The 22,185-nt window shown below is 38.3% G+C and overlaps 1 protein-coding gene across 2 annotated transcripts in view; it reads left to right on the top strand.

Annotated features, from left to right (window-relative positions):
* CYP39A1 (cytochrome P450 family 39 subfamily A member 1) overlaps positions 1–22,185 on the top strand; it is an 80,329-nt gene that overhangs the window by 36,743 nt on the left and 21,401 nt on the right. For both annotated transcript variants that reach the window (XM_019667517.1, XM_019667518.1), the window contains 3 exons: positions 8,708–8,841; positions 15,689–15,784; positions 16,634–16,722. In XM_019667517.1, coding sequence (XP_019523062.1) covers positions 8,708–8,841; positions 15,689–15,784; positions 16,634–16,722 — 319 coding nt within the window. The remainder of the gene's footprint in view (positions 1–8,707; positions 8,842–15,688; positions 15,785–16,633; positions 16,723–22,185) is intronic.

Raw genomic sequence — 22,185 nt, 5'->3', positions numbered from 1 at the left:
GGAGATTTTGGAGGCGATGGCATATTGTACAGAAAATTTCTTACATCGTCTCATTTTTCTTTGTTAGCCCAACTTTTAAAATCCTGGTACAGACCCAGAAAATGTTAAATTATGCGGGAGCGTCGCAGAAACTACTTCTCATTCACCAACCTTGAAGAGCATATGTGGATTACCTAAGAAAGTACAAATGCAGATTTCATCTGAAACTATTCTTTTGTTACCTTCTTTTCTGCTTGGCCCTAAAGACCAAGATGATGTCATTTTGGAATGACAGTTTGTTGCTTTCCAATCCACTCCCAGTGACAAAGGCCAAGGTGGAGCTTGCATGTGTATTTGGCCCACAAGAGATTTCCCAGGAGGCTGCATTTCCTACACCATTTTCTGCCTTTAATACCTGAATTGTGTCTTGTGACACTAACTCAGGCGATTTTGTGTGAAGTCACTCTCTCCTCCTTTATTGCCTAGCTTCCCCAGGAGGAAAAAGATACATCTGATAGCTGTAGATTATTTGTCATCTCTGTTCAAATTTATAAGTTTGGAAAAGGTCCTACTCTCACACTTCTTAAGTCTTTTCACTATCTCACCCCAGTACAGCACTGTTAATCTGCTTTATTTATCCTCTACATTTTTCATTCAAACGCAGTTCTTTTTTTTTTTTTTTTGAATGTTCTTTTTTCAGGCATTTGGATAATCTATTTTCCTCTTTAGAAACTACTGAGGTAAAGGTCTTTAAGTTGGGTCAACATCTCTTCAGAGAACACAATCCAAATTTAGAATCGTTATTCAGAGTTTATAAATGAAGGGTATTTCTAGATCAAAGTTTATTTTACATTGTATTATCTACCCATGTTGTCTTTTTTAGTTAATATCTCACTTTTTTATTATAAAAATATGAAGTCCTGTATCCTTTATTTCTTAAAAAAGTGATATGATTATACATCAGTCTTAATTTTATATTCCCATAAACAGAGAAACTTATAACTTCCTTTTTAACATATGAGAGAAGCACTTCTGAAAATAACATGAGGTATTATTTTTTCAGAAGAGACTCTTACATGGTTGACTTGATATAGTAGTATCAAACTGTTCTTGAAATGATAGAATAAGATTTGTCATATTTTTACAGCAGCTTGTATGGATGGAAGAAGGAGTGGGGAGGGTCAGTCTGGCGATTCTTTTTTTTTTTAAAGATTTTTTTTATTGGGGAATTGGGGGGATGGGAACAGCGCTGGGGAATTGGGGGAAGGGGAACAGACAAGTCACTTTTGTTCTTCAGTCTAGTTGTGGAGGACGTTGCTTCACTGGCCCAAGTTGGCACCATCATTGCTCTCTTCCCGGGCGAGGCAGATCAGTCGCCGGCTTCTGGACAGCCGCTCACTGCGGCTGCTGGCCGCTCACGCTGGCTGCTGGCTACACACGGTAGCCCATGGCAACCCACTGCCACAGGGGCTGAAGCCTAGCCATTGCTGGCGACTCGGCAGCCCAGCTCCATGTTGAGCTGTTGTTCAGCATCTTAGCTGTAGAGGGCAGTGTCACTGGCCCTCATATGTGGGATCCTAACTGAGGCCCTCTGGTGTCCCAAGCCAGCTCTTAACCAATGCGCCACTCGCTGGCCCAGTCTGGCGATTCTTAACCCCTTATCTTCCATCAGTCTTAATAACCTGTTCTAAGCAATATTGCAGTCCTTGATATCTTTCTCAACCTGGTTGTTATCACTGCCTCTTTCCGTCTGTAATTATGAATGTCAACCGAAGTAACTGAGCAGAGTTTATTTTCAAAAGATTATTGCCTATAATTTATCAGTAAGTGTCAGGCAGAGTACCATGCACTGGTTATCAGTCCCAGGGGCGGACTCTCAATACTTCTGCCCTCTGCATTGTGGTCTCAGAGTTGCCAAGGAAAACAGCGCAGTGAAGCACTGGATGGAACAGTGCTATACTCATGTACCACAATGGAAGGAACCCCGTCCCTCCCCTTGGAGGACAGATACAACGGTGGGGTTGGACAGGTACCATGTGATGCACATACTTTAAGCAGAGACAAAGGAGTGCCCACTATGCCTGAAACTAAAGCTATTCCCACACAAGGTGATAAGCCAGGCCCAGGCTGTATGGGCTCATTATCTCTTGGTAAGGAAGTGTTCCAGGCTGAAGGCTCACTCTTAGGTGATTAAGTTGGGGTTGAAAGACTCTGCACATGAGACTGCCCTTCCCAAGAATAGGAATGTGTGTCTTTGATAATAGAACTTTATCCTAAATCCTTCAGATGCCAAAAAGCCATGTCCATACCTGGGAAAGTCAGAAGAACCAGAGCCGGAGGCTCAGAAAGGACTGAGGTACTTGGAAGAAGCTGGTGGTTAGAGGAGAAGAAGGGAAGATGTGGCCTGCCAGGCTGCAGCTCTGGCCCCCAAACCCCCAATGCCCATATTCAGGGTCCATGGACAACCTCCAGGCTTATTCTTTGCTTTGCCCAGTCTATATCCACCACAGATATCGCAAGGTGATTTTTAAGCTTACCCGTTTACATCTGTTCTTTCTATTCATCTAACTGGTATTTCTCTTAAATAAAGAGATTGGGTTGGGTTATGACCTATATGGAGGAGTTATCACATTTTTTAAAAACATTTTTAAAAAAGCAACCTAAATAAAAAAGTATACCGTTTTCCTGTATGGGAAAGCTTAATATGAAAATGCCAACCCTTTTAAAATTAATACTGTATTTCATTAATTATAATGAGAATTCCAGTGTTTTTTGGAATGGAATTAACTAAATGACTTAAAAGTTTTTGAAGAATAAATGTGATTAGACAATCAAAATGATAAGAAATATAAACTACTAAGGCCAGTTTGTGCTACCAGATATTAAAGCTGATTATAACTATAACACTGCTATTAACAAAAGAGAACTGGCACAGGAAAAAAAACTGATCATCACTATCCTTATTTGTTTACTGTTTGCCAACAAAAAGCAAATTCACAATCTTTTCTTTCAAAGCTAAAAAAAAAAATTAAAGAGAAAAGGAACTTTTCCATTCTGTTGCCCATTCTTGAAGCAAAAGCTTCTAAACTATCAACATTTGCATTGAATTAATATTCTAGAAACCTGCAGTCGTTGCAGAGACTCTACCTATAAAGAATTCATAGGGAACAGCAGTGAACTAAAAAGCACTTAACTTCAAAGAAACAACAAAAAACATTTAACTTCATAGGCTACCATATACTTAATAGCCTTTCATCTACTCTCATCTTCTCTCTTAAATTTTTTATAAGTTTAACTTAATACATTTCTCACGGAATTTTATCTCACAGAACCTGTACACTAATGTATCTTCATTGTTGTAGGTACATTGAAGGAAGTTAACATTTTGTAAAAAAACAAAAACCCGAACAGTACATCTTTTTTTTTCTCTACAAGAAATATTTGAAAGATAACACAGAATATTGGTTTTTAAATTGAATTTTTGAAGGGTCTTAGCACAGTAAGCTTACAATTTGTTTGATATGGTAGTGCAAGCCTTGTGTTTTCAAGAAGGGTGGAAATACCTTTTGTACATGTGTTCTCACTCCGGAGCTTGCCTGGGTGGACCTCCTTCTGTCAGCCCTTTCTTCACATTCCAGAAGTTTCTGTGAGATATCTAAATGAGGCAGCAGGGCATAACTGACCACCACGGACCCATTCTACTGTTTCCTTTCATTCATTACCTTTTTCTTCTCTCTCTTCAAAAACTATATTTACTCCCTAATTATTTTAGATGCCGATCACCCCCCATTCTCTGTCTTCAGATGCCATAAATTCAGAGTCCACCCCCTATCTATGCAGAAGGATCTGGGCATTCTGCAAGAGGGAGGCGGGAAAAGGCAAGGAGGTGAGAGGAGAGGAAGAGGGTAGGGAGAAGGACTAGAAACTGGAGGACCCTATTTCATGGTAGGCTGCAGGTTTGAAAAGCTCAACTGTCCTACACAAATGAAGCCCTGTTTTATTCCTCAGCGGCTCTGCCTAGGGGCCTCTCCCTCATTCTCTCCCCTTTTAAAGGAAAACAGCCTCTTCCTTTCTTAACACACTCTTTTGAATCTGTGTCCTACTGACATCAGTAGAGAAGGTCCAGCCCCAAAACGTAATTTGCCACATTTCCCTGTTTTATTGTGTAGAATAATTAAGTCCCTCAAATTTGCACATTGCTTAACCAGCTTAGCTCTGCGACCTTATTTGCTCACTAACTCTTTAACCGTTTTTTCTCTTGTCTCAGCTGCTCTTTCTTTCTGTGTTCTGGTCTACCCCTGGTCCAGGTATTTCTCGCACTATCTCTTAGTCCTCAAGAATAGAGGAAATACATGTTTGGAGAAGGGAAAGGTCACTGGGGTGTTTATCCAGAATTTAAAATTGGTTTTTCCTTTCCAGTGATCAAAGAGCAGTTTTACAGTATTGCTTTTTAAATTTAAAAGAATAATCGTAGAAAGGGGTTTATTGATTTCCCCATTTGGAAGGCAAGGCAACAAATTTTCATCTCCCTGAAAATTTCCAGAAATCTGTAACCAGCACATTCTCACTACCTATGAATAACTGTTTTAGGGTCATTTGAGATACAAAACCTATGGTTGATGATATTATCTACTTCAGGACATTTTATGCTCTCGTTCTATTTGAGATGTGCTAACCTTTTCCGGTGAATACGGGTTTCTTCTGAGAAGAAGACAGCAATTTTGTAAATATAAGAAAATATTCCTGGAATAAAGTAAAGGTATAATTTTTTTAATTGAATTTTTGAACATTACTTGAAATATTGAAGTTTTTAAAATCCTGAAATATAGGGAAGAATGTAAGATCCTCCTTTATGCCCCTCTGGCATCCTATAAATTCTTTATTTACTATTTCTTTTTAGCTTTGTCTCTGTTCTCTAAAAACAGATATTTTTTTTTCAGGAGCTTATCTTGAGGTGTGTGGTTGAGAAAATATGCCAGAAAACTAGTTTCCTGCCCTTATTCTCTGTCAGCAATTGATGTCATTGCTTCATTATTTCTGAGCAGAAGTCATGGAAATGCTGTATTTTTTCAAAACTATTCGTAATTTCCCTAATTACGAATTTCCCTAATTTCTTAGTCTCAAGAAAATACTGTTTTATTATTTGATTTTACTTTTTAAATAAATTATTATAAAATCTGGGAAGCAGATTTCTTGACCAAATTTTGGTAGAAGTCATTGCTTAACGTTATTCCTTCAGTTTCTTTATTTTTCAACCTTTATGTTATGCATTTTTATCCCAGGTTCATCCTCCTTCATGTATAGTATGACCTTTTTCATACACCTTAACTCTAAAATTTTAAACAAGCTGTTTTACGAATATGAAAAGGCAACCTCTGTGAAAGAAAGCTTACCTCACAGCTTAGAACAACAAACAGAACTGAGAATCCAGAAAGAGGTGGTGGAATGTGTAGGAATGCACTCTTTAAATTTCAGTCGAGTTTATTATTTGCTTCTCTTCATCTTTCCCTGTGTCCCTTGGTAGTATATACACCTGTCTTTCATTTGTGGGGAAACACAGGGCCTCCTCCGTCTTCAGCCCCACTGGGCAACCTCACCTTCTGATTCACTCTCCTCAGAATTATGTCTCAAATAGTCTGAATGACTAAACAATACCAACTATTCTCCTTTTCTGTCAAAACACTAATAATTTCTCCAAAGTTATTAGTTAAATCTTTATGTAATGTTACTCCAGGACTATAGAAACAAAATTTTTGTATTTTATATTTTATGTGTTTACTTATTTCCTCCGTGTGTGTGTGTGTGTGTGTGTGTGTGTGTGTGTGTGTCTGTCTGTCTGTGTAGGGAGAGGGGTCTTAAATATTAAGGAAACAGAGGAGCTCTCCCTCAAAGAAGGACTTACTCTGGTAATTCTTTTTGATTTGTGTTTCTTTTTTTTTAAGTCCAAGAAATCTTATTTTTATGATTAATTTTGGTATTTAAGTTCCTTTTCTTTCTGCCTGGGTAAGCCTCACTCATCCTTCCAGGCTTAGCTGAAACTCTAGCCCTAGGCGAGAGGGCATAATGCCACTGACACTTGAATCCTCTCTTATGAAACTTATATTATGGTTATTTATATCTAGATATTATTTGGTGTCCTTGTGTCCACGCTCCTTTAAGGCAATGACTGTATCTTCCTCATTCCTTTCTCCTCTTAGGGGAAGCGACAGGACACAGTAAGCAAGGGTAAAGCTTTTCAGTGTAGACAGACATAGGTTTGAAGACTGCTCTGACACTTCCAGGCTCCTCCAACACGTTAATCTCTCTGAGGCTCCCTACCTCACAGGTAGCTATGAGAAATAAATAAAGTGGTCCAAAGTGTTTGTGACATTAGATGGTCAATACATGAATATTATCCTCTCCCTGTCTCTTAGAGCACCTTTGCTTGGGCTAGCACGTGACAGATATGAAGCAGATTTCTATAGAGTCAATCAATGGCTGAAATACAGAATTTTAATCTGTTCTACATCCTTAACAAATATAATTTATAGTTACTGTGTGATAACATGCATGTCATCATGACTGTGGAATCCCCAAACTATATATATTTTAGAAATAGTTTTTTGCTATTTCTGAACATAAGAATCATCTTTTCGTTTATTTGGTTTCAAATACCCCCAGATTTGGTTTGATTTTGATTGCATTTATGCCAAGAGTTAAACAAATAGTTTCTGAATTTTACCCCAAATCACCCATAGTTTCCTTCCTGGCTGTCTTTGGTACTGGTCCTGGAGGATGTTAGGTTCTAGCCCTTTCGATGATTACCTTGGCATTCTTCCAAGTGGAGCCTTCTAATTTTAGAGTCAAATGCTGGAAGAACAAACCACAGATGTGCATTGAAATATGCATCGTATGAGTACAGAGCCATTTCTAAGAGTTATAATAAGAAAGGTCTTTAACCTAAAGATGTTTAAAAACTTAATATGTTTCCTTTGTTTTTCCTTTGTCTACGCCAAGAATACTACCTTATTTTTCCCACATCACACTGGGATTTGAGAAACTAAAAATATTTTATCAAAACATTTGTTTTCCAAGTGTAGTCTACATCTCTCATACATTTATTTATAGAGTATAATAGATTTTAAATATTATTTTCAACTCAAAACAAGCTTTGGTTTCTATATTATATACTACAAAACATTTGCACTTTATAATTCAATTAGTGTACCAAGAACGCTTAATAAAATCTCTTTTTTCTAAATGGAGGTCAGAAACGTCGCTATATACTAGAGTCCAAACTTTTTTACAGCCTTGACCTTCCTCGTTTGTTTTCCTAGAATAGCCAATCATTCATCCCTCCATGTTGAAGTTGGACCATTTGTTAATTTAGTATATATTTACTGAGGCTGCACCATGCAAGAAACTAATTATATTTGTAATTTTAGAGAAAGATACTCATAGAATATTTTGCTTTCCCTGTTCTTGGATATGAACCCTCCCGCTTTTAACTATTTTAGAATAGTTTAGATCTCACCTAATAGCTTCCTTGCCTGTGAGGTGTACCAGTTAACTATGTGTTTGTCTTTTACCTAGACTAAGTGTATTGTAAGAACGCCTGAATTGTTGTAACCCTGGGAGCGCCTAACTCATACTCTGGTCTTTATTTGTGCTCAAGAATCTATCAAGTTTAATGCAGTGTGTAGACACCCCTATGGGGATTAGTAGAACAAAAGTTCAGAAACCCTGGTGCCCACACTCCACCAACCAAAGAGATTTGCTTCTGACTCCGCAGGAATTCCACATGTACTGACAGGGAGGGTTTCCCAGGCAGCACCCACCCTGCTCTCCTGCAGAACAGGCTTGCTTTAGAACAAGCCTCACCGGGAGTCCAAGAGAGACTTGGCTGGAGACCCTACATTCCACTCACTGTCACCACTCATTCCCAGTGCAGTTGGGAAGCAAATAAGATAGTCAACTTAATTAAACTGATAATGTTATGGACTTTTATTAAGCAAATATGGTCAAAGCCAAATTGAAAGAAAGTAATATTCAAAATGCAAACATTTTGATCGAAATACCATTGACGAAATTGTCTGATTTGACTGAAAGCCCTTGTCATACCTTGGGTTATAAAAAGATTGGCCCAATCCTTTTTTAGGTGCCTTCAGTCTAAATACTAGATAAGGTAAGCATGTTACATTAGCAGCATCTGATGCACCTATGTTTAGAGAAATCATCATTCCAGATGAAATACATGTGCCCTGTTGCCCTTTTCCTTATATTTTCGGGGGGCCTTTGAAATGTAGGAAAAAAAAAAAAAAGGAAAACCAAAAGTGAATCCATGGGAAAGAGATAGAAGAAGTAAGCCAGGTGGTTGCTCAGATCTTTTACTTTGTGCTTTTGATGCCAATCTTTTATTGTTGTTTCCTTAAGTGGAATGAAAATTTGGACAAAAAAGAATGAAATGAGTAAAAATTGAACATAAAAATTTTGATAGAGATAGAGATAGGACTGTGAGAACCAAGGTTGGATACCAATCTCTGATGTTACAGCAATCAAGATTGGTTTAGTTTTTTATGCCATACCTTTCATTTTGGTAAGAAGAAAATGATATAAAGAGGCAATAAATTACTAAACTTGAAGTGTAAAAAGTAATAGTAATTTTAACAGTAACTGTCGTTAATGAGCTTACCTAAAAATCACTTTCTGGCTTCTTTAAGCCCATTTTCTGTTTTAATTCTCTTTACAGGTAAAGATAAGATTAAAGTGTCTGAGGATGACTTGAAGAAACTCCCTCTAATTAAATGGTGCATTTTGGAAACCATTCGTTTAAGAGCCCCTGGTGCCATTACTAGAAAAGTGCTGAAACCAGTTAAAATTTTGGTGAGCTTTGGTTTGGTTTTAAAATAATAGTCCTTCCAGGGGGAAAAAAAAGTACATATTTTGCTCAAATATTATTAGATAGTTCCTTAAGTTCCGTTAAGCACTAAATGACCCAGAAACAGGTTACTGATAAGAGTTGTGTGGCAACATTTTGTTAGTATACGTATGTATCCCCTGGCGACTATTTTGGTTACAACATAATCATTTAATAATGATTTTGGCTATGGGATTCTGTGTCAGAATTAGTATAATCCTATTTAAATCAAGCAGGTGGATTGGACAGTTTTTCAAAACGAATTTCACTCCTTTGAACAACTTTACCAAAAGAAACATCCATGCTCGAATACATGCACACATATACTTGTATACACTCGTGTATGAACAACCTGGCAACCCCTTAACTATACTACAAGTTTATCCAATGTTCTCTTTGTATAACATCAATACAGAAATCTATGTCTCATCATAGTGTAAATCTGCCATTGAAAAAAAAACTTTTAAACATTATTCTTCACTTTTCATGCATCTAGAGTGTTTTCATATTTACTTCAGTTGCCACATAATAGTCTACTGATAGCTTGAATATTTATTTCCTGACTCTTGAGAATTTAGATTGTTTTCCTTTGTGATTATTTTAATGTGGTAATTATTTGCATCTTGTGCAGAGTACATTCTCTTTTTTAATGATTATCCTTGAATTATGTTATAGTGGTGGATTACTGGTCCAAGGGTGTAAACACATTTATGATTCATGACAGACAATCCTCTAAGAAAACTGAACTATTTTATAGGTCCCACGTCTATGAATTCCCAATAAAATTTGTTTTAATTAAAAATAGTAGCTATCCAAAAATGAATGAAGCAACTATTTTTAAAAGTTAATAGTCTCTTACCTCCACTTCCTCACACTCACACTTTCTTCCTAGAGAACATGAGGCTCAGATCTAGTCAGTGTCCTTCCAAACCCTCACGCCTGTGATGGCCTCTTAGTGGTGAAGCAGCCACAGAAACCTGTGCTCAGGCTACCATCTTCCAAGAACGTTCCAGCACTTTCTTTCACTATTTTTCATATATATTTTTAACATTTGTAAAAGGTGCAGTGTTTCCTTTACTTACTATTTCCTTTATAAACACAGCCTTTCTTGTTGGGAGGCCCAGACTAATCACTGTGAATTTCTCCCTGTGGAGATGAGACTTCAACTTTAAAAGTGATAACCTGCACAGAATTTTCTTCTTATTACATAAGTAACACATGGTAATTTGGAAAAAAAAAATGAGACCATATAAATAATCTGAAAGAAGAAATTAAAAATCGCTTATCATCTCACAAGTCAGAGGTAACCACTGTGAACAAATACTTTGGTATTATAATTTCAGATGTTTTTCCTGTCGTATGTGCATTTAAAAAAATTTAATTGGGGTCATACTATGCTAATTTTCTCATAAACTGCTTTCTTTTATTTGATAATAGAACACAAATAGTTTTCTATGTGAATAAAACACATCTATACCATCTTGAATTGCAGCATAATAACCTAATATGTGGACATAATATACATTTTAAAATCAGTTCCTTATTCTTGAATAGGTATGTGGCTTCCGCTTTCCACTATTATAAACAGCATAAAGATGAACATCCTTATAGCTAAAAGTTTGTGTGTATTACTAATTATTTCCATAGTATAAATTCCTACAACTTGGTCCTTTTAGGCTTCAATGTATTTTCTAAAATAGGTGGAATGTCTTTGCTGAATATACTAACATGCTCCCAGGAAAGTGGAGGATAGAAAACATTTCCTGTGGGATCATCTATGTTTAGTAGTAACAGGGCCTCATATTTTCTTTCCTGTTGGACAACTGGGCAAGGTTTCTTTCTGTTAATGCTACATTCTCCGACTGCTCTTCCCCAGTGTAGCCTGAACAGGGCATCATTATTTGTTTTTGCACCTGTAACCATTCTTTTCTATATTTCTTGGAATAAGTAAAAATGGACAAACACTGTCTGTTTTTGTGGATTTACTCCATCCTCCTTTCTCTTTATTATGCCACCTTTCAAAACCTCTTAAACTTCTACCTGTACTCTCTTCTCAAGGTTTTATAGTTTTAGTACAAAGTAAATCTGCAAGAATACCCAGGAAAGAATAAACAAGGAGGTGTTGGAAATTATGGATAATCAAGGAACATTAATTATCAGAGCGAGGTATTAAAACATGTTATAAAACTACAACAATTAAAATGGCATGATAGTGGTATCAGACCAGATGTTCAGATCAATAGACTAGACTGGAGAGTTAACAAAGACACAAAAATCCCTTTCTACATAAAACTTGAATATAGGATAAAGGAATCATAATAAGTCAATGAGGGAAGAGATTAATATTGTGGCTTGGAAATGACTGGATAAAAGTGGGCACATGGTGGTTCTCCAACTTTTTGGTCTCAGGATTTCTTTATACTTTTTAAAATTATTGAGGACCCCAAAGAGCTTTAATTTGTGGGAGCTATATCTATCAATATGTACTGTATTAGAAACCAAAGCTGAGAAATTGTTAAAAATATTTATTTAGTAATTCATTTAAAAAGAACAAGAAACCGATTACATTTTAAATTAATAACATGGTTTTATGAAACATAACTACATTTTCCAAAAATAAATAAATAAATAAATAAATAGCATCATTTTAAGTTTTAGCTAATCTAATGCCTTGCTAACAGAACGTATCTGGATTATAATATATGTGTCTACAGTCAATCTGTGGTGATATATTGTTTTCATGATGGAAATGAAGAAAATCCTGCCTTGCATAGACAGGTAGCTGGAAAAAGAAAGAGTATTTTAATAGACTTTTCAGATATTTGTGGCTATTATTCTTTGATACTACTCTAAAATTCAACAGTGGTACTTTCTTAAAAGTTTGTTGCAATCTGAAAATATATTAATGAGTTTGTACTCAGTTACATTAAAATCCATTGGTCGATATCCTATATTTTGAATGAGTCTTTTACCCAGAACAATATTTGACCTGGCAGATCCTTTGAAAAGGTCTTGGGGACTCCCAGAAGTTCCTAAGCCACCTTTGATAGCAACTATTGTAGAGAAAAGAGAGCTGCCTAGGTTTTGAATTAATCCATGAAACCACAAAGCAGTTAAATAAATTTGAATGAACCATATCAAAATTTAACATGTCTTATTTTTTAAGTATATCTCAAATTAAAAGTAAACCAAGAATTAAGAATAAATGTCAATATGTATACAACCCAAGGGTAAATAATTTTAATATTTAAAGAATTCACAAATCAATAGTAAAGCACTAATATTACATAGATTAATGAGAATAGGACATGAACACAAAAGTTTATAAAAGAAAATAACATGAAAAATACTCAAGAAAGACATAAAATTTTATTAAATAGCCATTAAAAAATAACCTACTGAAAATGTCAGGTTAACAAATAAGAAGGCAATGAAATTGACATTCTCAACTATTGTAGTTAGAAATATATTTTGCTACAAAATTTGAGGAAACAGTTGAGAAACATGTATTAATAACTTAAAAAATATCCATGGCCTATGTCTTCTGGACATCTATGTTAAAAGATTTTACATGAAAAATGCTTTTTAAAACAAGATGTTCATAATGGCACTGTTTATTAAATAAAAGAACAATAGATAATGATTAAATTAATCATGGCTTAATCTACCCAAATGAAATCTTAAGCATGCATTGGAGAGAAAATTATTCATGAATATACAATATAAATTAAAAAATACTTATGCTATAGTATTAAGTTAACAAGGTAATATCCAAAAGTTGTTTAGTAGGGTAAAAACTATGTTTAAAAACAACAGTAACAACAAAAAAACTGCACTACTGTTATTAGCTAAAAGTATTGTAGGGAAGTCTCGCCGTTGATAACTGTCTTTTGTTGTCAGCACTCCTTTTGTTTTCATTTTTTTCTATTTTTCTGAATTTTCCAAAATTTGCATAAATAGAAGTTTTTAATCACATAAAAGAGTATACTCTTTCATTTTTAAAGCACTTTTTTTTTCCCCCAACTAATAACAACCAAGCTCCTTCCAAGAGCTGGGAGAGAAGCTGTGTGCTTTGGACCTTCTCTTATGGATGCTTTGCCTTCATAGTACTTCTCCTTTCTCTTCAAGATGCTACATTCCTTGCACCCACTTTGCTCCAGTGTCCTTCTTGAGTTACAACAAAGAACCCTGTCTTTTCTTCCTTCTACAAGAAAACCCCATCCCCAGTCTAGCAAGTGAAGCTTATTTGGCCGCACAGTATCTCTGTGAGGTGGGCTGACCAGGTTCAATTCTATCTACATAAGAGATGCAGTTACCGCCACACAGAGAGGTTGTGTTGTGTGACTCCCTTTAGCTAGTGATCTGTGTTCTGGTCCTATGACTGTTTTGTCTTCCTCTTGATCTTTCTCTTCGTCTGTCATGTAAACAATGGCAAGGACTATTTAGACTGGGCGTGATGATGCCTGTTTGCTCAGAGGGCTCTTTTGATACAACCAGCTCTCACTTTCTTTTTTTTCTTTTTTTTAAAGATTTTATTGGGGATTTGGGGGAGGGGAACAGCGCTGGGGAATCAGAGGAAGGGAACAGACAAGTTGCTGTCGTTTTGTTCTACAGTCTAGTTGTGGAGGACGTTGCTTCACTGGCCCAAGTTGGCACCATCATTGCGCTCTTCCTGGGCGAGGCAGATCAGTCGCTGGCTTCTGGACGGCTGCTCACTGCGGCTGCTGGCTACACACGGTAGCCCATGGCAACCCACTGCAGCAGGGGCTGCAGCCTACGCTGTCGCCGTCGCTGTCGCCAGTGACTCACGGCAGCCCAGCTCCAGGTTGAGCTGTTGTTCAGCATCTTAGCTGTAGAGGGAAGTGTCACTGGCCCTCATATGTGGGATCCAAACTGGGGCCCTCTGGCATCCCAAGCCAGTTCTTAACCAACATACCACTCGGCTGGCCCCAGCTCTCACTTTCTTTACACTGTTCAGCAGCCTGACGTTTGCTGATGCAACAGGAATGTCTTTTTGGTCTCCTGTTGCTAATGGGAATGCTGTTACTGAGGCCCCATTAGAAGTCTTTCTCTTCTTGCCCACTTTGTAGTCTATAGCAGTCAGCAGCCTCCCAAGTCATCATCACAATCATAGGTCAACAGCCACTGAAGAGGACTATGGGGTCGGAAGGGGGAGGGGCAGCAGTTGCCTTGATGGGAGGCCTGGCCCAGGGCTGCCCCCAGCTCCGCCCTCAAACATAGCAGGTCCCTCCTCACATGATTTCAGAGTCAGTCAGGACCTCTCTTGCTTCAGTTCCAGCACAGGATTGGGATCTCACAGGTCTCTTTCTACTTTAAAAATGGTAAGAGGACACCAGCAAAAGCCTCCCTTTTTCCCAGTTTTGGATCTTTTTCCAGCAATCCTGGTGCCAGATTTAAGCAATACTCAGCCCCCATTGGAGCCAATAAGGTGTTCTCCTGGGTTAAAAAATGGTGAACTCTCTCCATACTCTCCTTCCTACTACCATAAAAGGACATGTTTTTTGTTTGATTTTTTTTTTTTAGCTGAGCCATCCTGCCACCTGTTGGCAGCTCAGCAGCAGCTCAGCTCTGCCAGACTCGAACCGCTATTGCTCAGAGCTCAAACGTCTGAGTGAGCTCTTAACCAACTGAGCCACTCAGCTGGCCCTTAAAAGGACATGTTTTTAATTGTAAGGTGCTAATTCTAGATACATGAACTTAGTGTTTTGCAAATATCTCGAAGACACTTCAAAATTACGCAGGGTTAAATAGATGTGGTTTCTGATGATTGGTGATGGGAGTTCCTAATAAAATGGCTTCGCCTCTGTCAAGTTGGTAGCGATCTAGTGCTCACACACCATGGGAGAGCCCTTTGTCCTATTGTTTCTGAGCATGGTGATGTAAGGGTGATTTTATGAAATGGTTATTTATTTATTTTAATTAAAGTTTATTGGGGTGACAATTGTTAGCAAAGTTACATAGATTTCAGGTGTACAATTCTGTAATCTATCACCTGTATATCACATTGTGTGTTCACCACTCAGAGTCAGTTCTCTTTCCATCACCATATATTTGACCCCCTGTCCTCAGTATAGTTCACATATCATGAAAACCTAGTATAATATGAATGGAGAAGGATCATACAGGCTCTGTCTGATGTTTGAAGAATCACAGCGCTTATCCTCAGCCCCACAACCACCGCAGCCTCAAACACAAAACCCACCAAATACACGCACAACACTTGCTTCATCCTGTGTCTTCCTAACCAGTTGTCTTTATATTCTCTCTGCCCTAACAGCTGCTGTTAGAGTAAAAAACACAGAAACAAAGAATCCACTGTCCCTGCACTGACACTATCATGCGTGTCCCCTGGGACAGGACGCCTGCTGCCCTCTCCTCAGTACTATGGCCAGTGTCCTGTCTCAGAGTTCGATTTTTCTGTTTCAGAACCTGGAGATCCTCTGTGGTTTCCGTCATCAAGAATATTTGCTGCAAACCCCAATATGGAACATCGAAACTTGCATTACAGTGAACTTGTATTCGTTTCTAAAATTTTTACATTTATCTAATATTTTTCCCCCATGTTACCAAATATGTATGTACATGTAACGAATCATCAGAATTAGAAACTAGCCATTGCCCTAAGCTGCAAAATAGAAACTATCCATCCAGGAAAGAGTTAGACTTTCTCACCATTCATTATAAAATGTATATGTCTTCTCCACGACATGGTTGTAGCATTATTGTTAATGACCCAAACTCTCTTTAAAGCAGATTTCAAAAAATGACTTGGAACCGATTTTTCTATCATAGAATTACACTGTCCCTTCCGGCGACTTGTTGATGTTGTCTCCATTTTGGCTACATAGAAATCCAAAGTATTTTCCTGAACCAGAATTGTTCAAACCCGTAAGTTATTTCTTTGCAATATACATTGCCCTTTTATTTTAATTTGTTTTTATGCCAGGAGTATGCATTCATAAATTAATGAACTAGGATTGCATCATTAAGTTGCCATATTTCTCTATGAATTAAGACTACAAAGTACTGATTAGATATGCAATATAGATGGCGTAACATTTACAAATCAGACAGAAGAGTTTTTGGAATAAATGCCACCAACTTTAAAATAAATTTTTATCTGAGACCAGCAGGGCATGTGAAAGTAAATATGCCTGGTTCTGACAGAAGACATTTCATGTTCTTCAGGCAATTGTTCCTGTTATTGGTTTCCAAGGAGTACAAAAAATAAAAAGGAAGCAAATGAAAACTCTGTTCTGCTGTTTCTCAGAACTGGAGAGTTACAGGACTGAACAGAATCTTAAGAGGTCATTTAGTCTATTCTCTGCCTTTAAGTAAAACTGTCAAAAATGGCATCCAGATGTATTCATTCTGCATCCCAGGCTTTCTCCAACAGCGGGGCTGTCAGCATCTTAGTACTAAATTTATTACCAAGGGCAGTTTTATGATGGAGCCTGAGGCCTTATTGTAAATATTCTTCCTCTCTGAGGTCAATTCTGTGGTTGATTTACATTTACCACTTAACAGAATTCTTTTTAAATCTTTTTTATTTATTAGTTCGCGTTCCAAAAACATAATCATGGCTGATATTAATAACAGGTTGGAAAAAATTACCAACAACCCTGCAACTTTATATGCAAGGATTAGCTGTACAAGGTCATTTTTAGCCTAGAGAAATAAAGTTAAGCTTATTTATATAAGACCGATTCGGAAAAAAAAAATGTTTTCTTCCCACAGGAACGTTGGGAAAAGGCAAATTTAGAGAAGCATGCTTTCTTGGACTGCTTCATGGCATTTGGAAGCGGGAAGTACCAGTGTCCTGGAAGGTCAGTGAGACAGCTGGGCCACATTTATCCAGAAAGCCTGCAGAAAGATGGTGGTGCAGAGGGGGAAAGCTTTGGCTTAACCTGTCTTTTTTTTTATTATTAGACTACAGGGAAAGCCAGGAGACCACATTGTGTTTGGTTGGCCAGTTGCACAGTGCAGTGTCTTTGTGAGAATGTCTAAAGGGGCTTCTAATAGAAGACTTCCTGGGAACAATGTATTACAGTTCCAGCTGCCAGGTCAAAGCAGGGTTCATGTGTCAAATGCTCGGTTTCCCTGTAAGGATAATTCAAAGTGGTTTGCGTTTTACTTTTTTTTCCAAAGATAAAGATAAAAGTACAGTATTTCTTTAACTACAATCTTATGATGGACATTTTTTGGGGGTTATAGAACGTCTTTAGCTTGGAACATAGCAGCAGCATCCTATTGAATAGATGGTTTTTGTTTATTGGGTTCGTTTGGTTCTATAAAAACTGTAACTTGATACCTTTTATAGCTGAAGGAACCTGCCACCTAGGACTTCTATTTAATGGGATGCCATGTTCTAGGGCAAGTGTTCATCATTTAATGAAAGATATTTAATGTTTATTTATTTAAGCAGAAACGTTTTTTAACATCTCGCCTGCGCCGTGCCCCCAGCTAAGCCTGGGAGAGCACTGAGGAAGGTGGAGGTGGTCCCTGACTTCATAAAACTTACACTTCATGTTAAATAAGGTCCATTTCTTCATGGGTGGTAATTCTGTTAGAGAAATGTTGATACCTGTTTCTAATATGTTCCAGTCAGTGAATGTACCAATCCTTTAACAATCTTACACTGGAAAACATGTTGCTTCTTCATTTCAGAAGTGAGGTGTCTTCCTAGTTTGAACAGTAATGCCAGCTCATCTTTGCAATTCTGACTTACTCCACACCATCCATTTCTACCCCTCTTTTGTTTCATGTTTTATAGTATCAGTATGCTTTTAGTAATATACACCTTCCCAAAACTGGTTTCAGTGAGTTTCAGCCATCCATGGTAATTCTATCTTCCTTTTCAGAAGCTATTCTAGAAGCCTAAGGGTAAGCAAATTGTTGCCTAGTATTTCCCTGGAGACAACTGTGTGTCTTGATGTTGATAGTTGACCCAAACTGGCCAACCAGACTGAAAAGAGAGACTCTTCTTCCACGGTTAGGACAGAGGCCCCCTTTGCACTTTCCCATTAGATGTGACCAAGAAAGCATGCAGCCCCAGGTGTTACAAGCAGCGGGTCCAAGGGGAATAGCCCTGTGATGGTGTGAGATCAGTGGACAGGAGAACAGAGATACAAAGAACCTGGTCCATGTGGTATTGTGTCATTGAATCATCAGTTTTGAAGAGCTCATCTACTTCCTGTTAAGTTAGATAATAAGTGTTTTTATTTTTATGAATAATAATGTGTTAAATAAACTAAGTGTATATACCGAGGGTGCCCAAAAAATGTATACACATTTTAAAAAAGGAAAAAAAAACTGTATTAAAATTGTAATACTCAATATGTACTGATAATAAAAGATGAATACAAGTCACATTTGACTTCTGCAATTACAAGAGGTGCTCAAAGTGGTCACCATCAGCATAATTTTAATGCAGTTTTTTCCTTTCTTAAAATATGTTTACATTTTTTGGCACCCTCTGTGTGTGTGTGTGTGTGTGTGTGTGTGTGTGTGTGTGTGTGTGTGTATACTAAGTATACATATAATAAATGTTCATTCTTTTTAAGGCAATTTCAATTGAAGGTTTTATTGTCCAGAGATGAAAGCATGCTGACATCCCCACCAAAAAAACTCCAAAGTTGAACAGTATAATTGAGCATCAGATACTTTAGGGGCACAGTATCACCAACAAAAACAACAGTTATAGCAATAACCCCAAACCTGCCTCTTATGATTTTTACTTTAGAGAAGTAGTTCTTAAACCGATAACACATTTATTGTTTTTGTCACCAATTAAATATCAGTGTTGTAAGAGTAGCTCTTCTAAAAAGAATAATATATCACTTTTTTCAGGTTCCTTTGACATATATTTCTATTACAATTAGACAGTTTGTTATAAACACCTTTGAAATTGACCTAGAAGTATTGAAAGCCACAACTGAAATGCTTGAAAATGAAACATTGTAGGATGGGACAATGGGCAGATAATGACTGTTGTTTCCAAGAGGAGCTGTTATGACATTACTGTGATATCTTTGAAAGCTGACATTTACTTGAGTTTGAGAGTCATGAATACAATGGAGGGAACCATGACATTTCAGCTCAATCAATAGTGTATTATTTACACAGAAACTGTACTTTTTAAAAGACTTTTTCTAAAAATATAGCTAACATACAATATTATATGAGTTTCAGGGGTACACCATAGTTCCTCAACGTTTATGTACTTAAAGAAGTGATCACCATGATAAGTCCAGCAACCATCTGACACTGTACCACACTATCACAATATTATTGAATATATTCCCTATGCTGTACTTTACATCCCCATGACTTATTTGTTTTATGCCTGGAAATTTGGACCTCTTATTGCCCTTCATCTTTCCCCCACTTTTTAAAATTTTCAGTTACAGTTGACATTCAGTGTTATTTTATATTAATTTCAGGTGTAAAGAATATGTTTAGGCATTTATATAATTTAAGAGGTGATCTCCCTGACAAGTCTAGTACCCACCTGGCACTATACATAGTTATTATCATATTATTGACTATATTCCCTATGCTTTACTTTACATCCCCACGACTATTTTGTAACTTCCAATTTGTACTTCTTAGTTCCTTCATTTTTTTCACCCTGTCCCCAACCCGCTCCTATCTATCACCCCGATAAATCTAATGGGCTGTCAGAAAAGTCATGACATATTTTTTCTATGTTTTTCGTTGCAAAAAATGCATCATGACTTTTCCAACAACCCAATAGTTGCCTTTCTCTTGCTGCTTTTAGGATTTTCTCTTTGTCTTTAACCTTTGCCATTCTAATTATAATGTGTTTTGGTGTGGGCCTGTTTGGGTTCATCTTGTTTGGGAATCTCTGCACTTCCTGGACTTGTATGTCTGTTGTCTTTGCCAGGTTAGAAAATTTTTCAGTCATTATTTCTTCAAATAGATTCTTGATCCCTTGCTCTTTCTCTTCTCCTGGCACCCCATGATGCGAATGTTGTTACACTTGATGTTGTCCCAGAGGTCTCTTTAACTATCCTCATTTTTTTCAATTCTTTGTTCTTTTTGCTGTTTCTATTGGGTGTTTTCTGCTACCTTGTTTTCCAAATCACTAATTTGATCCTCTTCTTCATCTAGTCAGCTGGTGATTCCTTGTAGTGCATTCTTCATTTCAGTTATTCTATTCTTCACTTCTGACTGGTTCTTCTTTATTGTTTCTACATCTTTTTTTATTCTTGCTGTCTCGCTGTTGAAGTTCTCACTAAGTTTCTTGAGCATCCTTATAACCATTGTTGTGAACTCTGTCTCTGGTACGTTGCTTGCCTCCATTTTATTTAGTTCTTTTTCTGTATTTTTCTCATGTTCTTTCATTTGGCATGGGAGTCTTTGTTTCCCTATTTTGGCTGCCTGTGTTTGTTCTGTGTATTAGGTAAGGCTGCTGTGCCTCCCAGTCTAGGCCAGGTGACCTTATGTATAGTCGATACCCCATGGGGTTTGGGTATCTACAGGTGCTCCAGGAATGTCCCTTGTGTGGGTTGTGTGTTCCCTCCTGTTATAGTGAGCTGTGGTTGCTATTGGCATGTCAGTTGGGTGGGATTGACCCTCAGGCTGACTGGCGTTGGTGTTTGGCCACATCCCAGCTCACGAGCTGCTGTGCAGGGGGCTTACCTCACTGAGTGGGATTCGCCCCAGTGAGCTCTGGTGTCTGCTGAGACTGCCCTTTGTATATGCTGCTTGTGGGGTTAATTGGGCAGTGCTCTGAAGCCAACCTCCAGGTATATTGGTCCTGGACCTCTTGGAAGGGGCTGCAGGGCAGGGCCAGGTCACCTACTGCCTGTGACCAGCTGGGGACTACCTGGTAGGAGCTACAAAGCGACCCACAGTTGTTTGCTGCCTGTGCAAAACCTGGAGGAATGTGGGAGGGGTCACACTACAAACTGAGGATGGCTGCCATCAGTATCGGGCCTGGGGTAGCTCTGCAAAAAGCCAGGATAGTCCAAGTCCTGCTGCCGGCTCCCTTAATGTTCAGCCACTGATAAAACCTCATGTGGTACGTGAGTTGGCTGAGGTAGGGTCTAAGGATTCACTAGAGTGGGAAGAGTTGTGGTCACCAAGTTAATGTAGACTCTGGTTTGGTGCCAGTGTTGGTCCTGGAGCTACTCAGTAAAAGTCTCAGAGCACATTATGGCCAATCACCGCTCACCTCGGGCCTGTGTGCTCTGATAGTTTTCCAAGAACAAGTGCAATGTAGGTAAGGCTGGCTGCTCATGGAGAAAGTGGGAGAGTTGGGTGGGGCAGGGTCCCAGTGAGTCAGCAAGGTAGATCAATGGACTTCACCGAACCAATCAAATTCTGATTTGGCTGTAAGCATAGGGGGCAGGCTCAACACATCAAAGATGGTGCCTGCCTGCTGGCCGCATGGGAGAAAGACTTCTCACAGGGAAAATGGCAACTGTCTTCTAGCCCTCATCTCTGAAGCCACACACCTCAGTCAGCCCTCCTATACCTCCATCACCCTGAGTCCCATCCCTCTGCTGGAGCCCATGGTGAGTGCCTGTGAGTGAGTTAGTCTGTGTGTGGGCTATTTAAAAGGATGTCTAGGTTTTATGCCGCCTTTCCTCTTACCCAGGTGGTCAGAATCCCAACTGTTTTTCACAGCTAGATGTTGTGGGGGCTCCCCTTCCCGGTGCTGATGCTCCAGGCTGGGGATCCTGGTGTGGGAAACTGGTGTTCCTTGTACCTCCATGGGGAACCTCATGGCTGAGGTCTCCCTCCTGATTCTCAACTGCCACATGAGGTTTGGGGCCCGTTCCACATCTCAACATGGATTCTTCTTTATATTTTTAGCTATAGGACTTCTGTTCAGCTAGACTTCAAATGGTGCTCCAGGTTGATTGTTTTATAATGTAGTTGTAATTTTAATGTGTTAATGACAGGACACAGGCACAGTGTTTACCTACTCTGCCATCTTGGGTCTCCTCACCGAAACTGTACATTTTTTAATGTACTGAGCTCTTACTATATGCAAAGCAGTGTCGTGGGTACTGCAGAAGCTTTAGACAATAGTAAGACATGTTCTCATCCCTCAGGAGACAATATCTTATTTAAGTGCAAGGAATACAGGATGAGATTCACACTTGAGATTCAATAGAGAGGGTTTATCTGATCAGGGTGATCTTAGAAGATTTTCTGAAGAAAGTGGCCTTTGAAAGGTTCAACAATAGAGTGATCAAAGGGTCTTGAAGCACAGGGCATGTAGGTTATGGGCTTATGGCTTTACTGTTATGGGGACC

Source organism: Hipposideros armiger, unplaced genomic scaffold (genome assembly GCF_001890085.2).
Source record: "Hipposideros armiger isolate ML-2016 unplaced genomic scaffold, ASM189008v1 scaffold_499, whole genome shotgun sequence".
Taxonomy (NCBI): domain Eukaryota; kingdom Metazoa; phylum Chordata; class Mammalia; order Chiroptera; family Hipposideridae; genus Hipposideros; species Hipposideros armiger.
Note: the sequence above shows the minus strand (reverse complement) of the source record. Positions and strands in the feature narration are given on the sequence as shown.